The sequence below is a fragment of the Oculina patagonica genome, chromosome 5, assembly GCF_052425735.1.
Source record: "Oculina patagonica isolate OP01 chromosome 5, crgOcupat, whole genome shotgun sequence".
Classification (NCBI taxonomy): Eukaryota; Metazoa; Cnidaria; class Anthozoa; order Scleractinia; family Oculinidae; genus Oculina; species Oculina patagonica.
In genome coordinates, this window is record NC_135762.1 from 7,766,078 (window position 1) to 7,782,120 (window position 16,043).

General features: G+C 40.5%; 2 protein-coding genes and 1 non-coding gene across 3 annotated transcripts; 1 reads left to right on the top strand and 2 right to left on the bottom strand.

Moving 5' to 3' along the window:
• Positions 1–2,059: 2,059 nt before the first annotated feature.
• LOC144655273 (thyroxine 5-deiodinase-like) lies at positions 2,060–4,170 on the bottom strand. Its single transcript, XM_078515490.1, has 2 exons — positions 3,133–4,170; positions 2,060–2,861 (listed from the first exon to the last, which is right to left on the bottom strand). The coding sequence occupies exons 1-2, from the start codon at positions 3,616–3,618 to the stop codon at positions 2,577–2,579; spliced, it is 771 nt and encodes a 256-aa protein (XP_078371616.1). The 5' UTR covers positions 3,619–4,170; the 3' UTR covers positions 2,060–2,576.
• A 1,313-nt stretch (positions 4,171–5,483) lies between these two features.
• LOC144655274 (type I iodothyronine deiodinase-like) lies at positions 5,484–10,575 on the bottom strand. The gene is made up of 2 exons (XM_078515491.1): positions 7,718–10,575; positions 5,484–7,160 (listed from the first exon to the last, which is right to left on the bottom strand). The coding sequence occupies exons 1-2, from the start codon at positions 8,198–8,200 to the stop codon at positions 6,879–6,881; spliced, it is 765 nt and encodes a 254-aa protein (XP_078371617.1). The 5' UTR covers positions 8,201–10,575; the 3' UTR covers positions 5,484–6,878.
• Positions 10,576–13,305: 2,730 nt separating this feature from the next.
• On the top strand, positions 13,306–13,379 carry Trnag-acc (transfer RNA glycine (anticodon ACC)). The gene has a single exon. It is a non-coding gene; the product is annotated as a tRNA-Gly (tRNA).
• The last annotated feature ends 2,664 nt before the right edge of the window (positions 13,380–16,043 follow it).

Consider the following 16,043-nt stretch of genomic DNA (forward strand, 5'->3'; position numbering starts at 1 on the left):
CTTAAACATTCGAGCGCCTGAAATAGCTCCATAGTTCTAATTTATTATGTGTCGAAATTTAATTTAGAGCGAGACAAAAAATTGAAACATGAGTTATTTAATTATGTACACAGCGTTTGCCGGATAAGCAAACATGGATTTTGTTATAATAATTTGATTCATTTCATCAGCAATTTTTTTTGTAACCTGGTAACATCAGACAAATCGCCATGACCCGAGATACCCCTAGTCTGAAATATGCCATCTGCAATTGCAATCTATGTTTTGTTTCTCATCTTTTTCTTGAATGGTCCAAGTCAAAACATTTTCCATTCTTTAAACCTGTTGTTTAACTTGATCAAACATCGCGTGATTAATTTCGTGGCGTCTGTTTCGCGTGAGATCTCTTCCAGAAAGTTCGTTGCGATATTTTCCAAAGGAACTACTATTGAATCACGGCAAATCAAACAAAAAAGCATCAGAATGTAACGAATTTTGTTTTCACAAAGATTTTTTTTAAAAAAATTCCGCGCAACATTTGATTAAACAGTTTTTGATTGAAGACGAACCTCGCGTGACCCTCTTGTTCAAATGGAAGGCCGATGACGTAGGCCACACCGCATGTACATTTCACTGAAAACGGGCTCATAAACACCACGCCCCACTGAGCTTTAAGCGAAATAGGAAATGAACTTAACTGCGATCTTCCTTCAGCAAGCGAAGATTAAATTGTAATCTCGTTTGCGCACTGACCTTAAGTCACATACGCGTAAAAAAAGGGAAACACACGAGCGAAACATTTCACAAGGACTCGGTCAATATTGTCCGATGCTTGTTTGCGTTAAGTGACAAGTGTCCGCCATGCAGGCACCGATCTACTAACAGTTAGTTTGCAGTTGCATCAAAGCAGTCTTGCAGATTGCGACACTTGCCATTAGGCTTATTTTTAATGACAATAGATCGCCAACCGCGAATACGTTCTGTTCGTTGAATTTTTGCCCAAAGAAAAACTATCTCAAATCGATTTCCCCTTGTACCACTTCAGGTTGTTTTGTTTAGCGCCTATTGCCGTCATCGTTGCATTGTTTATCACTCACTTTCAATGATTATTAACACGTAATTTGTGTCAAAAGAAATATAAACCTCATTCACCGCAAGTCACGATATCGATTTTATCAAGACTTCGCGCAAATTAACAAGTTTTAAAACACGAGGGGCTATTCTAAAATGCATTTTATTGATGAATTAAGAACGAAATTTAAACAAAGAGTTAACGAAATCGTTCACCGTTAAATGAGCCGGGAGCGAATGATTGACAGTGGTTCGTTAAATGTAAATCTGCAAGGTCTCGTAAACAGCAACGGCTCAGCCCCACATAACTAAAACATGTTTTCCGGATGCTTGTTTAACGGCCTGAAATCTATCCGTAGCGGTAAATACGTGTTTTATTAGAAGCTCTCGTTCGTCCTTAAACAGTTTAAAGACCGTGAATGAGTCCAATTGCTGCTAAAAGTGCTAATTTGACTGTTTGATACACACAAACTCTCAACAAAGGAATTGTAAACATTTAAACAGTTACCAGTGCTTTCCGGCCCTTGGTCGCCAACACAATGTTATTAATTAAGTGTGCTGTACAGCTTATTTGGCGTAATGGCGTGGCACGCGTGCTGAGCCGAGAGGTTGCTAAAAACTTGCCAAAAAAATTAACGTGTCCTTCGCTTCTTAATATTTGACGGATTGTAGAGATATGTTGGCCATTCTGAAGGATTTAAAGATCGGCAAAACAAGTCAATAAGATTTGAGGTATTTGAGCCTGACTACACGTTGACTTAACCCTCGGGGGGGCAGGAAAAATCAACACGAGCTATCGTTCAAGCGCACGCAATCACTTTTAATCATCTAGAACTGATACGCCAATCAAAGTCACTTCTTGCTGCAATAAAAATTCCTTTCAGCGTAAAACTGCACGGTAGCGGAAGAGGCAATTCGTAGAGGAATATCTCGCTTCGTTACCGTTATCACGGCTATATTGTTAAAAGGGAGGTGCAACGTGCGTTGTACATAACAGAGGACTCTTCGGGTAGGCTAACATACAGTTTATTTACATTCATGTGTAATTAAATGATGAACAACTCTAAATACATTACATCACGACTGACTTCCTTTACAAGGCATTCTTTCATCAATTATCATGCTTAGCTTAGAATTAAAGTTGTCGCGACCAACTAAGAAGCTATTCCTACAGATCTATGACCGCAGCCCTTCTAGCCTGCTTGTAAACAAGCTAAGCAAACAATCCGGCAGGATACAGGCTTCCGCGGGAACAAAGCACGTCAAATAAATCTCTTTGTTTTTTCGCTACATCATATTTAACGAGACATTAAAATTGTTCTTTGGCAATCCTTCGAAGATCTTTTCTTGGAATTGTTCGAAACTTCAAGGCAATGTTTCCTTTGATTTGTATAAACTTCCCTTTTAAATGACTTCCGGTGATGGTCATTTATCCTAATTGCATTTCCTCGGCTCAGGTGCACTGGACGTGATCGAACAAGTCGAAAGTTCTACGCGTTGTTCTAGTCACTGGCTTTTTTTACATTTTAAGCCCTGTGGCGGCCAGTTCTCATAAATTCTGCCTTAAACTCCCTTAGCCACTGTCCAACTTCTTTAGGGTTGTAGTAAGTAGGTCCAGGTAACCCGGCAAACGCCACTTTTTGATTCTTTATTACGTACAGTCTGATAGGAACTCCAGCATATGCCCTGTTAGCCTCGTCCTCCATTGTGTCGACCACGACAGGACAGTTAAATTTCACTGAGCTTAGCATAAGTCTTGCAGCCTGGCATCTTTCCTCCAGGGTTGTGTGGGTAGGAATTACAACGTTGTTCTAAAAACAAGATCCAAGCCGTTAGTAACACTGTTTCTTTTAACTTTAATGCTCTTTGTAGATCACTGAAACCATTCACCTTGTCACTTAATTTTCTTATTTTCTTAGTCACCCTGTGTTTGGAAGATCGTAGGCGTGTATGGAACTAAGAGGAACTGAGGGGTGTTTTTAGAAATGGGTGTAAAAAACGGTGTGTAAATAAAAAGATCGAATCACTGAACTAAATTTCCCGGCGCTTAAAGTTAAAATAAGCAGGGATTTTTCTACTGACCTTAAAAGCCCACCCGTTTGAGGGATGCGCCTCCTCGATGTAAACAGTGAGGAAATCAGCCACATCACCGAACTCTTGTGCCAGGCTGAGGAACTCGCCCACTCGAGCCCGAAAAACTGGGCATGTCCAACTGCCGAAGTTGACAACCAGTGGACGGTTTCCTTTGCAGAAACTGAGAAGGCGGTAGTACGACAGTCCGTCCAAGGAGACGAGGGAGGGATTTGGAGCAGTGTGGTTGATGCGCGCTGATCTTTGCAGCTCAAGGAGAATCGTGGTGCGCACTGCGTTTAGCATGTGCCATGTGAAGAGTGAATGCCAGTAGACTTCGGTGGGCAGTGTGATCGTTGTGATCATTTGCATGAGTTTGACCACGATCCATTTTGTACAGGGCAAGAGACGCAGAAAACTGAGGAACACAAACGCGACAAAGAGAAGCACCGTTACCGCGCAGTACAGTAACACGGTGGCGGTCAATTTTCGCAACATTGTTCCGTAGCGTGGCTTTTCGAGCTCGCGACTCAACCTCGTGTGCTCAGCCTCTCCAAGAGTTTCCCAGGGCTTGATAGCCGCGGTGTGCGCGTATTTATACAGCACCCAAGGAATGTAAAAAATTTTGTTTCTCTTGAAAACACTTTCGACAAATGTGACCTTTTCACATGAACTCTCGCGTGATCAACACGGTGTTATTTTCCTCGGCGACAGGTGCGTTGTGCAAACATGGAATCGCTGAAACCCAAACGCACGCACGTGTACGCTTTGCCCGAGTAATTCTGATGAGCCCCTATTCAAATAGCGCAACTGCAGTCACAACAAAGAAATCGCGATCCATCGGCGAACAATTGACGGCGACAATTTCTCTGCGTGCGCGAGACGGGATGATTTATCATGCGCGCAGTGCCTTCTGTGTGTTTCGTTGCCGAAAAGTGACCCCCGTTTGTTCTGGAAACTTTGCCATCACGAAATGTCGAAACGGTGATCTCGTATGCTAAGCCTCTTTAATTCAAGCACTGCTTTCTTGTTAAGCTGTCGTTGTGTTTCGTTCGAGTTGCAGTTGTCAGCTCTGAAGAGGAAAGACGTTTTGAACAACCTTATAATCCGACGTGCACTGCCTCACTTATATTATATAACTTAACTTTCGAAAGTCTTTTGAAAAGCTTACGGTTTTACTCCGTCCGACATCACGCAATTATAATGTTTAAAACAGATTTGGAGGATAACTTCGCAGGGAGGGCTTCAGACAGTCAAATTGCATGTTTTATGGTGTTTTCTTTGGACATTTATCCGTAAGCCCATTTTCACTCTTGCCTGTCACAGTTTGAAGTCTGTTAAAAATAGCCGTTAAGTTTCTCAGCCAAATCGCTGTGGTCTAAAATTAGCTTCTTCGCGTAGGATGAAAGCCTCTCTTTGCAGTTAAACGTGCGTTGGAAGTCGGAAGAGACAAAGCCTTGCTTAAACTCATTTTAAAAACCACCATAAAAAGCTAAATAGCTTACGCAATGAAGTCACGAAATCCGTAAAAAAAAATAGAGAGCAGCTAGCTAGGACTGAGATATTTTCGCTCTTAGTTTTTTATCGAAATGTGTGTAGAAATAGTTTGATAACTATCGAAAGCAAAATATCCACATAGTTTGAATGAGCGGATTGCAACTGTGGAGCTACTTTATGCGTTGAGCCATCTGTAAAAAACTGTCGGTGCGAAGTGTTCAAACGAAAATGCGGCATTTTGTTCTGAAACATTTATGACTTGATGTGACTGTTGACCCAAGTTGACTGTTTTTGAAGTGTTATTATTAGAACTATCGGTCTTACATTGTAAAATCCTACTGAGTTTGGAGTGATTCTCTAAACCCGTGTAAGCTCCGACTGCCGTGTTACGCCCTATCGACTTTAGAGCATGCATTGTTCAAAACTGGTGCTTCTAAACGTAGCCCTCTTTACTATAAGTTTTTAAACATGTTTCGGCTTTTCTACACAAATTAAAGAATAACCTGAGTTATAACTTAGGTCAAAACTGTTATCTCTACAACTCTAACAATTCGGAAAGCGTATGGACTTCGCAGACAAGAGCATACTTTCGAACAATGAAACTCAGCTCAAGTAATTATCAAAAACAAAATTTGCCCGAGGAGTTGTTAAGACGCCGTGTTCGCGTGACCTGAGCTGCATAACACGGTTGTTTGTCAGTGTTAAAAGCACACTTGGATCACGCAATAAATGACGCTGCAGAAATTAAACCCTTAACCCTTCCACTTGTTCAATATAGTTTGACTCCAAACATTTTAAAATGATAATATTAGATTAAAAAAGAGAGATCAAATATAACATAAGTTGAAAAAAATAACTGATATAGACAAACAACTGAAACAAGACATTGATATGGGGTAATACCGATCCGTATTTCTCAGTAGACATAACAATATGTACTCGTTTATTATCGCCCTTCAGATACGGCTATCTATGGAGGTTAAAAAGGAGACACATTCACAAAGATTCTGCATTCCATAAATCAAAGTATTTTTCCTGTCTGTTTTGGAAAATTTAAGGAATTTGGCCGTTATAGCATGTTATTTTTCAAGCCTATACTGTACCCTTCAAAGAAACGATCCGATTATATCAAACATCTTAGTTTATCCAAAAGGAAAAGTTAAGGGTCTTTTTTAGATTCTGTTTTAGCGTTAAGTCGTAGTATTGTCTTGTTTTTCAGTCAGACTTGATATGCATAAATAACTCGTGCTAATAGCCTACACCTCAATTACGGTCTGTTATTGTTTACTGTATCAAAGTTTCTCCTGTAGCTCAATAAAGACGTGCCCAAAGTTTGGATCGTGGTTTTACTAAATGATATTCATGCACCAATTTTGAGGGCGTATATATGTTAGCTATCCGCTATGCGACCAAAATTCCTGCGCACTTGTATTTGCTGACTATAGTGACGCAAGAGAAGCTGTTTATTGAACGAGTTCACGTCATTATAGCTCAATTACTTTACAAGACTTTTTTAACTAGCCACTCGTTCTAAGAACCTCTTGTCACCCTTCAGGGACTCTAGTGATGCTGAAAGTCTTAAGCACGCGAGGAGCATGTGCCAGAAGAAATGATCGGATCGAAAAAATCATAAAAAACCATCTCATCCAGCTATAGGGACGATAGGGAAATGATCTTTTAACTTTGATTATCGCGCATTGATAGTGAAACACTCACGCCCATCGCATTCTTTGTGATAATATCTTAATTTATTCATTGTTTTCAACAAATTACTTAAACACCCTTTCAGTTAGGTACTACGTGATCTTGAAACAGTCATTACCCGCATGTTCGTGTTAGCCGCTCTCCGGGTGTATATTGAGACGGAAGATATACATAAGAAGTGCTCAGTATGTTATATACAATTAGTTCGTTCCTTTATACAATAACAAATTTACATCAAATTCTTAAAATAAATATGCACAAATTGTTCTCCTACACGTTTTTGTACTCTTGGAGAAATTGTAATGTTTGTTTTCTTTCTAACAATGATCTTACAAGAAGCTACTTAATTATGAAAAAGTGCTTTTGGCCTGAAGCCAGTGCGTGTACGTACGTAAGGACTTGTATGTTCTTCAGGGCGTACCTAGTTCATTGTACAACAAATTCTTTCTAGTGAAAGTCCCGAGGCGTGCACCCTCCTGAAAAACCGCACTTTGTTACACTGGCATCCTCAATAGAGATTGTTACTATAAAAGTCATTTGTTTTTCCGTACAGTAATCTACGCTCTATGCCTGTTGTTCTTAACCGACGTTCTGTTACTCTGTAGCCATTGTTTAACTTCCTTGGGTTTGTAAAATGTGGGCCCCGTTCCTCCAGCATATTCTATTTGTTGATCTTTTATGATGTACAGTCTGATGGGGGATCCGGCATATGCCTTGTTTCCTTCATCGTCCATATTGTCCACCATCACAGGACAGTTGAATTCCACCGAATCTAGCATCAATTGTGCGGCCTTGCACCGTTCCTCGATGGTTTGGTGTTGTGGAATGGTAACGTTATTCTGCAAAAAAAAAGGTGGACAACTTTGAGTGATTTTGGACGCGATAAAAATTGCCCGCAAGGTTGTCCGAGCTAGTTCCTAAAATTCTTCAGAATATTCGTACTATAAATTGCAACTTGAGAAACGTGAAGGAATTTGTTCGAAAGATGATCACTGAATACAGTTTTTCACTGTCAAAATTCCATTCCGTTACGGGTCACTCTTGCAAAAGAATAGCAACTTTTGCGTTGCAAAAGGTTCGCGTTTAATTTGTTTTTCATTAATTTATCTAAAAGGTTCGCGGAATGACTGATTATAGGGATAAAATATGCCACCATTGCTCATCGGCATGCATAAAGCGAAAACTTTTGCAGTTAAATGAAAGTTCAGCTATTTTTATGCAGAGCAGATGTGTGCTCGTGTTTGATTCATGGCCGTGACAGTTTGCCCTTTGGTTCAACGAACGCTTATAACAGAGTGTTGAGCTAGAAACAGCATCACCAACGTATAAAATGCGAACTTGGCAATGGGGCTACCCAGTCTATGACCGTTATAATGCTTGATACAGGCATACTCACTTTGAACGCCCAACCATCGCACGGATGAGCTTCCTCGATGTACACCGTCAAAAAATCAGCCACGTCATTGAATTCTCGCACGATACTCAGAAACTCGTCCACCTTAGCTCTGAAAACGGGGCACGTCCAGCTACAGAAGTTTACAACCAGCGGACGGTTTCCTCTGCAGAAGTCTAACAGACTACGGCGTGACTTGCCATCCACGGAGATCAGTTGGGAGTCTGGGGCGAGGTTTCCTCGAGAAGCTGATTTCTGCAGCTCGAGAAAGATGGATGAGCGCATGGAAGTGAACATAGGCCATGTGAACAGCGAGTGGCTGTAGTCTTCTTTGGGAAGTTGGATCGTCGCGATCTTGTCCATTATCGCAGAGATGATCCACTGTGCACGAGGAAAACGTTGCACGAGGCGTAAGGCTGAAAACACGAGGAACAACAGCGCCGACCCCGCGTAGTAAACCAACAGTGTGGGTACTTTGTGTAACATTGTCGCTACGAATTCTCTCAAGAGGCCGCACAGAATAACGGAGATGTTAGCTGCACCGTGTCTAAGGTTTAACTGGAGCTGTAAGCGGTACTCGGTGTTTTTGTTTGTCGTTTCCACTGAGAGGGGAATGTAAAGAATTTCTTTATGACCTTTGCGTGATAATTCAAATGATTCTAGTTATGTTATAGCTGGTGCGTGGAAAAGCGGAACATATTTGCACGCGCAGGCCGACAAGCCAGTGAATAAGAGCCATATCAGGAGCTCTGTGTTGCTGTAGCTATATTTGGTTTGGCTTACCTCCGGTATTTAACCGTAACGCTTTCACAAACAAACTAAACACAACTGTTCTCAGCAGTGTCTCTCGGCAGGCCCGAGACAAAATGATGAATTGCAGGCCTGCGCTTTTCTTGTTAAGTATTTTTCAATGACCTCCATTTGTTCTCAATGGCATGATTAGCACGCAACACATTAGGTTTTCTTTTCGCAATAGTCAAACATCTTCAATTCCTTACATCACTTTAAAAAAAACTCTTATCATCCGAAGCAAAGAATTTCCTTGTAATACGGTAATTCTAGTCGAAACCACTTAAGTGAACTGGATTTAAATAGAAAGGGAAAAGAGTCAAGGCTAAATGCGCGCTCGTTCACGCTGCGACGTCGGTTGCTAAAGGTGGACACTTCTTTACCGCCAAGTTTTGCGTGATTTCAAAGTTGTAAACAAATGTAACTTTCATCACGCGATGCAATTAACAAAACTCACGCGAGCACGAAGTGCAATCGTACAGAGGCTCTGCGATGTAGCTTTTCACTGTTCACTTCACCGTCGTTCGAGAATGTTTTGAGAAAAAAGCAAATATTAAACACTTGGTAAACATAATTGAGTATTTGTGTGTCTTTCCGTTGCAAAATTTCATCACAGCGTGTCATCCTTGTAGGGCAATTAAGAACCCGCTCCACTGCACATGCCGGCATGCCGCTCGCTACTGTCACCTGCGCCAAGGAATGTCTTTTTCACGGTTTGCGCGTTTTTGACACTTTTTACGTCTGACGACAAATTTGCGCTCATAGATAGACGCATGAATGACGTTTACAACTTAAAACATTGCTGAAACATGCTGAAAGTCATGATTTATTGCTTTAAAAATGATGTAACTGCTTTTTAGATGTTAATTCGCGCGTTTTTTGTACATGTGCGCGCGTCTCATGAATCCTGCGCTGGATCCTCGGATCCATTTTGGAATGTTAAAACAAGTGAAATGCGTATAAATCGTAAATCGGAAAGCCTGAATGTTTTGTTCAATTGTTTAATTGCCAAAATCTGGTAGTGGAGTTTGTTGTTTAGTAAGAAGCTGTGTGTTACTTGGATACTACAATAGTTAACGGAACGAACAGACTTGTAGCTTCCTTTTGACTCGACAGCAAGGAAGGAAGTTGTAGGCCTGTGGAAACAAGTGTATTTAAACACTTCAGTTTTCGTTTGAAAAGTCTGCAGTGATTTATTGCTGACGTAAGGTAGCGTTTTTCCTTCTGGCGATCAGAACATTCCAGTGGGAGACATATTACTCCGTCTTTTGTAATGTGTTCCTTGAAGATCTTTACATTGCTTACGAAAAGAAACAACCATGACGTAAACCCTGTCCGTCCGCACTAATACGATCGAAATAGCTTATCGTTTTAATAGAAAACGCACACATTTGAAAACGCTGTTCAAAGTGGAGACATTAGAAAACAGAGCCATATCATATCAGTGTCGAGGGCGAAACTTACCAACGATAGGACATCAACGAAAACGCTGCAGTATGTACGGTGAGTTAGAAGGGCAAGAGATAATTATATACCCCAAGCTTTAATCACTCACTCAATCCTCTTCGTGCCCTTGGGCCCAGCTTTAATAGTGATAATTATAGTTATAATCCATTACAAAGCGGCACCCTGTCTTTTAATGTGTTCTAAAACCAAATGTTGGAAACTAAATTGCCGAAAAAAAATGACACGAACAATAGCGGAAAAATTAAAAATAGGCAAAGGTCGCTAATGACTACGAGTTAGGAAATTAGCATTGCTGTTAATTGGGCCAATATTAAGTACGCCCATCACACGCGAACAAGTCTTTTGTTACCTAATGATCGTGCATAGTTCATTTAGTTTATCAACTTTATTCTGGCGATATGACGTCGTGTTTGCTTCTAGAATGCAGCACGCGCGTCTTGTTGAGTCATACGCGAGATGTTGAAACGGACACGCGCCAAATGTTTCGGTGAATCTCAAACGAAAGGCGCGTGTTTTAAGGGTTTTCTTGAGTGTTCCTCCTAAATGCCGCGCGGTTTTGCGCGGTTTGATAGGTCAGCGAGTCCATAGAAATCAGCGGGTTTTTTGCTTTTATGAAATTACCTACAATTATGTTGAGGTTTATCCAGACAAAACGGTATTTTGAGGGTCCTAACAACATCCCGCGCAATTTTTTACGTCAGTGAACACATTGAAATCAGTGGTTTTGTGCTCTTATAAAATTACCTGTAATTAGTCTGAGGTTTATTAAAACAATTCAAAACAACCATTAACCAATCAAAAGCGCGCAGAACATCGATGAATTGAATACACTGTTGCTCGGCGATTCTTGTTTATGTGAATAAAAGCTATAACGATTGCTTTGAAGATCCGAAAGAATCATTTAACTGAATAAATATTTTGAATACAGGCATCGGCGATTTGAATAAATATTTTGAATACAGACATCGGTAATTTTCTTTTTTGTTTCTGTTGCCTAGGCGACGCGTCTAGCACGTTCTACTAAAATCGCACGAGCGGCTTAAACAACGCGGAAAGTTTTACTTGTTGCATCTCGCGGTTTTTATGCGTTCTTAGGTTGTCGCGTGGCAACACGTGTAACTTTCAACGCATGCTGGTGTGGCGACAATATCTAGCAATTTTTCAAAACATTTCACCGCCTTTACAAACAAATGATCCCCTATATAGCAGCTGCAAAAAGTCTCTCCTCCCCACCCCACCATTCCCATTTTCTCTTACCCCCCCCCCCCCTTGCCTCCACACTGACTGGATATTAAACCAGGACAGTTAAAGGAGGTGCGTCACGGATTTTAGCCAAATTTAGGTATAACTGAGAAATCGACATAAAATTCGGTAAAATATAAAAATAACCGCTTTAAACAGTGAAGGAACACTACAATAACACATCAAATACAAAAGAAGGTACGGATGGCCAAAAGGGAAGAAGATTAATACTGTTGGGCTGAACAATTTTCAAAGTTAATCTCATTTGCTTGTAACTTTAAATTATAACGCCCGAGAGACAAATTTTGTTGTAATGAAGCTGTGGTTTTGTCATTTAGATCCATAGAAGCAACGTCTTTGCAAACATTAAGTTTCATAGCGAGTATTTGGCAAAACTTAATAAAATAAACTTTACTCAACCGTGACACAGTCCCTTTAAGCCTTCCCATAATTCCGTCTGAAGAATAAAACGAGATCTCCCCCGTACCCCGATAACTGCATGCTTGAATGCTTAAATGCCCTTCGGAAGCAAGGATAGAGCATCTTAAAATAGCGTTTAGATTCTTGGGGAAATAGCTGAGCCAACCACACTTAGCGATTGGTGCCAAGAGTCTGGACTGCAATTACGGTGCTACTGTTTACTTGGCTAAGATCTTTTCTTATTGTTAATTTACAACGCTCAAGCATTTATGCTGATTGACGGCAAACCCGGGATTTTAGCCAAGAGAAAACCTGACCAGGTGGCTCAAAAACAAAGTACTCGGATGTTAATCCAAAACGTACCCAGCTGACTTCGTAAGGCAAGCAAGGATTAAAAACTCTAAACTAGGTAAATACGACTATTTTAAGCAAGAGTTGACCTTAGGAAGTAGTAGCCAAGGTCGCAAAAAAGTTACAAGCATGTTTACAGGTGAAATTTTTGCTAGGTTTCCAACACGAAGTTTCTAGATCAAACAAAAGAGATGTGAGCTAACCTTGGCTTGCTAAAATGACCTTGCTGCTAAATATCTGGCTCCTCAACAATAGTATAAATACTCTTGTACTTCTATACTGTATCACGTATAAAGTCTAATTTATTTTCAAATTATCGAAAATTGACGTCAGAGTTGTTATGCACCCCTATAAGTGATAATAAATTTAATTTAAAACTAGGCATTCAACTGCGTCATGTTGAATAATTAATCATCCCTTAAACGGTAAGCTTTCTATTTCGAGATACGACAGCATCTGATCGACATTAGTAAAACTACAAAGTTTTGATACACTACTTTAAGCATTGAGGAAGTTTTGGAATATTTTCAAATCGCGAAGTGATAAGATAAGAACTTGCGTGGCTTAGGCGGCACCTTAGCATCATTTCATATAAACTTCAAAGCTTAACTGCAGAAACGTTTAATGTAACTTCAGTCATGTTCTTCTCTTTTCTAGGGGCGCATTCTTTTGAAAACTATACCGCAATAGGAATATTCGGAATCGACGGTAACCGCGTTCCTTTGGGACCTATTCCGTTTTCGGAATGAACGGAATACTATTCCTTTCATTCTGCTCCCGATAGCAGAATAAACAGAATGAATGGAATACGGTTTACTCGGTTTAGTTTTGGCGGGAAATCAAACGCGGCCAGCCACCCCAGGTCGTTTGCAACTCGTGCGTGCTCAGATACAATAGTTCTCAGGTCACCTCCGCCACCGAGTCGCCACTACTCTCGGAACAGCCAATTCATTGGTTCTTAAAACAAAGATCAGGTGACAACAATGCCCCTAGCCCTAAATAACAATAGAGGTGGTTTACAGCGGGCGAAGAAAAAAACCCCCCCCCCCCTTTCAACCACCATCCCTCCCTACTTATCATTCCCTCTCCCTTTCGAAAAAAGAACGCCTGATCGCAGGTTACCAGTATTCCGATCCATTTTCAGAATATGTGTTGTTTTGGGAATTGATATTCCGTGTATTCTGTTATTCCTAAACCGGAACCACTCGTATTATATTGAAAGTTTGCGGCAACATGTTGCACAAAGTTGAACTCATGTCTACTCACAACTTGCAAGCGAGACTAGTGGAAAGAAAATCTTGTCCGTATTACTGGACACCGCCGACCGGTTAGCTCAGTTGGTAGAGCGCCGGACTACCGTGCGGGAGGTCTCGGGTTCGAGTCCCAGACCGGACCAACACTCAGGGTCTTAAAATAACTGAGGAGAATATGCTGCCTTTGCAATAACAACTGCAAATGGTTAGATATTCTAGCTAGTCTTCTCGGATAAGGACGATAAACCGTAGGCCCCGTCTCCTGCATCTTCAGTGTTATGGTCAGCAGGGGACGTAAAAGAACACACACACTTATCGTAAAGAGTAGGGCACGAAGTTCCCGGTGTTGTGGTCTGGTCTCTGCCCATTGTGCCGTTGTACTGTTGAAATGCTCGGAGATATTAGCTATGTTAAAAGCTACTCTACAATCCGAGGGTAAATAAAGTATTCACTTCACTTCACTTCACTGGGTCTTAGCGCAATAGCGTGCCTCAAGAGATGTGGACAGCGGTCTTGCCTAAAAGTTCGCGTAAGACAAAGGAAAACCAAGTGAATGGTTTTTTTGTCCATTTCTTCGTTTATGTCCATTCTCCTCAACTCTATCTGTTGTATACCCTCTGTGTTGGAGTTTGGTTAATCTTATCATGATATCGTCTCAGATGGTAATTAACTCCGGTTGTTGCATGCACGATCGGCAAAAAATTAAACGAAGCTAAACAAGAAACTAAAAAACAAGAAGGTTAAAAAAAAACCGACGCTAAACAGAGGTGATTTGAAATCGCAAAGGACATGTACAGTTAGGTCCAATGATATGATAACTTTGCGTATTGAGACATGGTTTTAAGCAGCTCGAAAATAATGGGTATCCTACATGGCCCGGAAGGGGGAGGGAGGGGGTTACTCCCATTTGTGGGCTATACAGCTAAGTCCGCGGGATAGGGTATGGTTTTTGGGTTTCTCAGTCCTTGCCTCTATTGTCGTTGTGGTCCCGGTGTGATCCTTTGAAAGGGTTCCTGTGACTATATTAACTAAAATTGTAGTGCGTAAACATCCAGCTAAACGAAAATATACTTTAATCACACTGAAACGATTATAATATTTTGTACTTAATCTTAATAAAAACAAACAGCATCAGGAGCAGGCATCGTGTTTATTGATACAAGGTAAAGCGAGTGTCTTATCATCATAAGGAAAATACAACAGAAAGTAAACAAAACTTAAAAAGCAAGGTTGACAGAGATGCCTTCGAGTGGGTCTTGCATAACTACGAAACTTTAAATAGCTTACTTGCCCCTGGGGAATCTTAAAAGCACGCCTAAAATACTTCTACAGTTAACACGAAACATATTAAGGGTGGATTTATTTGCAACATACGCGTATAGCCGTAGCATTTGCCCGTTAGAATTTTTTTAATGTTTTTAGCTCGAAAACAATAAAAAAAATCCAAGGGGCAAATGGAACGGCTTTACGCATATGTTGCAAATAAATACGCCCTTATAAAAATAATGTACACACTCTTGTGTAATCAGCAAAACGTTACAAAATATCAAAGATACGGTACTGAACTACCCGTTTAAGTACCAACAAAGCGATGTAATAAAAATGTTCTTTATGTTTTGTCTCTTTTTGTCGTTGTGTTTGGCCATAAAAAAAGTGTATTCATTTTCGATTTTCTATCCTTAAATAGGGTCAGGCTTTTCCTTAAGATTTGCGGCACACACCTATCGCTTAATTGAGGGGAGTGCCCCCCCCCCCCCCCGGCAACATGAGCTCTCGTATCACTGTTGAAATATTAGTTTCTAAAGATCTGTACTATTTTACTTCGAATTCGAAAATACCTCTTGTAAAATTCCAGTAAGCCCAACAAAAACATAGACGCGGACATCCGTCCCAAAATAACCTACTTGAACATAAGCTTAATTATGCACTAAAAATACTAATATTAAGTTTTAGCTCTTAATTGCTTAGTTTATGAAGTCCCCCACTTTGAGGATTGTTTTTATATATATTTCAGAGACTTTTGATGTCATACTAGGATTGTAAAACTAGTTTTTAGCGTTTCACATCTTTATGTGTAGAGAGTTAAAACATGCAGTATTCTTAAATGGACCGAAAAAACTTTTCCGCGCTCAGCCCCTTCAGATACTCGTCGGACCATTTTTGAAAAGCAAAATTCCTTCAATAAGCCCCTCCAAAAATGCCAAAAAAAATAAGCCCACATTAAAATATAGGCTTACTGATAAAGCCTTTGAACTAAAAAAAGCCCAGGGCTTACTTTTGGTATTTTACTAAGTAGGTTTCCAGTTAAGTGTCATGTTTCTTATCATTATATTAGAGAAGTAATGGCGTTGCCTTGAGCTGACCTTCAAATTTTGTCAACTCTTCCCACTAAATAATTATCTCTATCTGGTAACTATTTGTATAAACTTGATAGAATAACTGGAGTGTGAAAAATCTATCTCTTACTAACACTGAAATTTGGAATAGCTTCACAGGTAACCAAAGCGTACTATATAAGGCCCGGTTCAGACGCCGATCTTTTCATGAGCCGAACCTAATTCCTTGAATTAAGTACATGAAAAGATCGGCGTCTGAATCAAATTAGAACGGCTATTTCAATTTGGAACGGCTCACCCGTTCTTCCCGCCTGGCTTGGCCGAGAATTTCGCCTGTGGAACGCCTTTGGAACGGCTTTGATTCAGACGCCGTACTTTTCATGTGCCGATCCTAATTCATAAATTATCATAATGTATTTCGACTGGTTTTATTGGAACTGTATTAGGAACGGCCCCGGAACGGCCAAAAAG

Bases quoted from the DNA above. Each gene is read 5' to 3' on its own strand.
- LOC144655274 (XM_078515491.1), bottom strand. From the start codon at position 8,200: ATGTTACACAAAGTACCCACACTGTTGGTTTACTACGCGGGGTCGGCG. The intron at 7,161-7,717 runs GTGAGTATGCCT...TTTTTTTTGCAG, and splicing joins GCGATGGTTGGGCGTTCAAA to AATAACGTTACCATTCCACA.
- LOC144655273 (XM_078515490.1), bottom strand. From the start codon at position 3,618: ATGTTGCGAAAATTGACCGCCACCGTGTTACTGTACTGCGCGGTAACG. The intron at 2,862-3,132 runs GTCAGTAGAAAA...TCTTGTTTTTAG, and splicing joins CAAACGGGTGGGCTTTTAAG to AACAACGTTGTAATTCCTAC.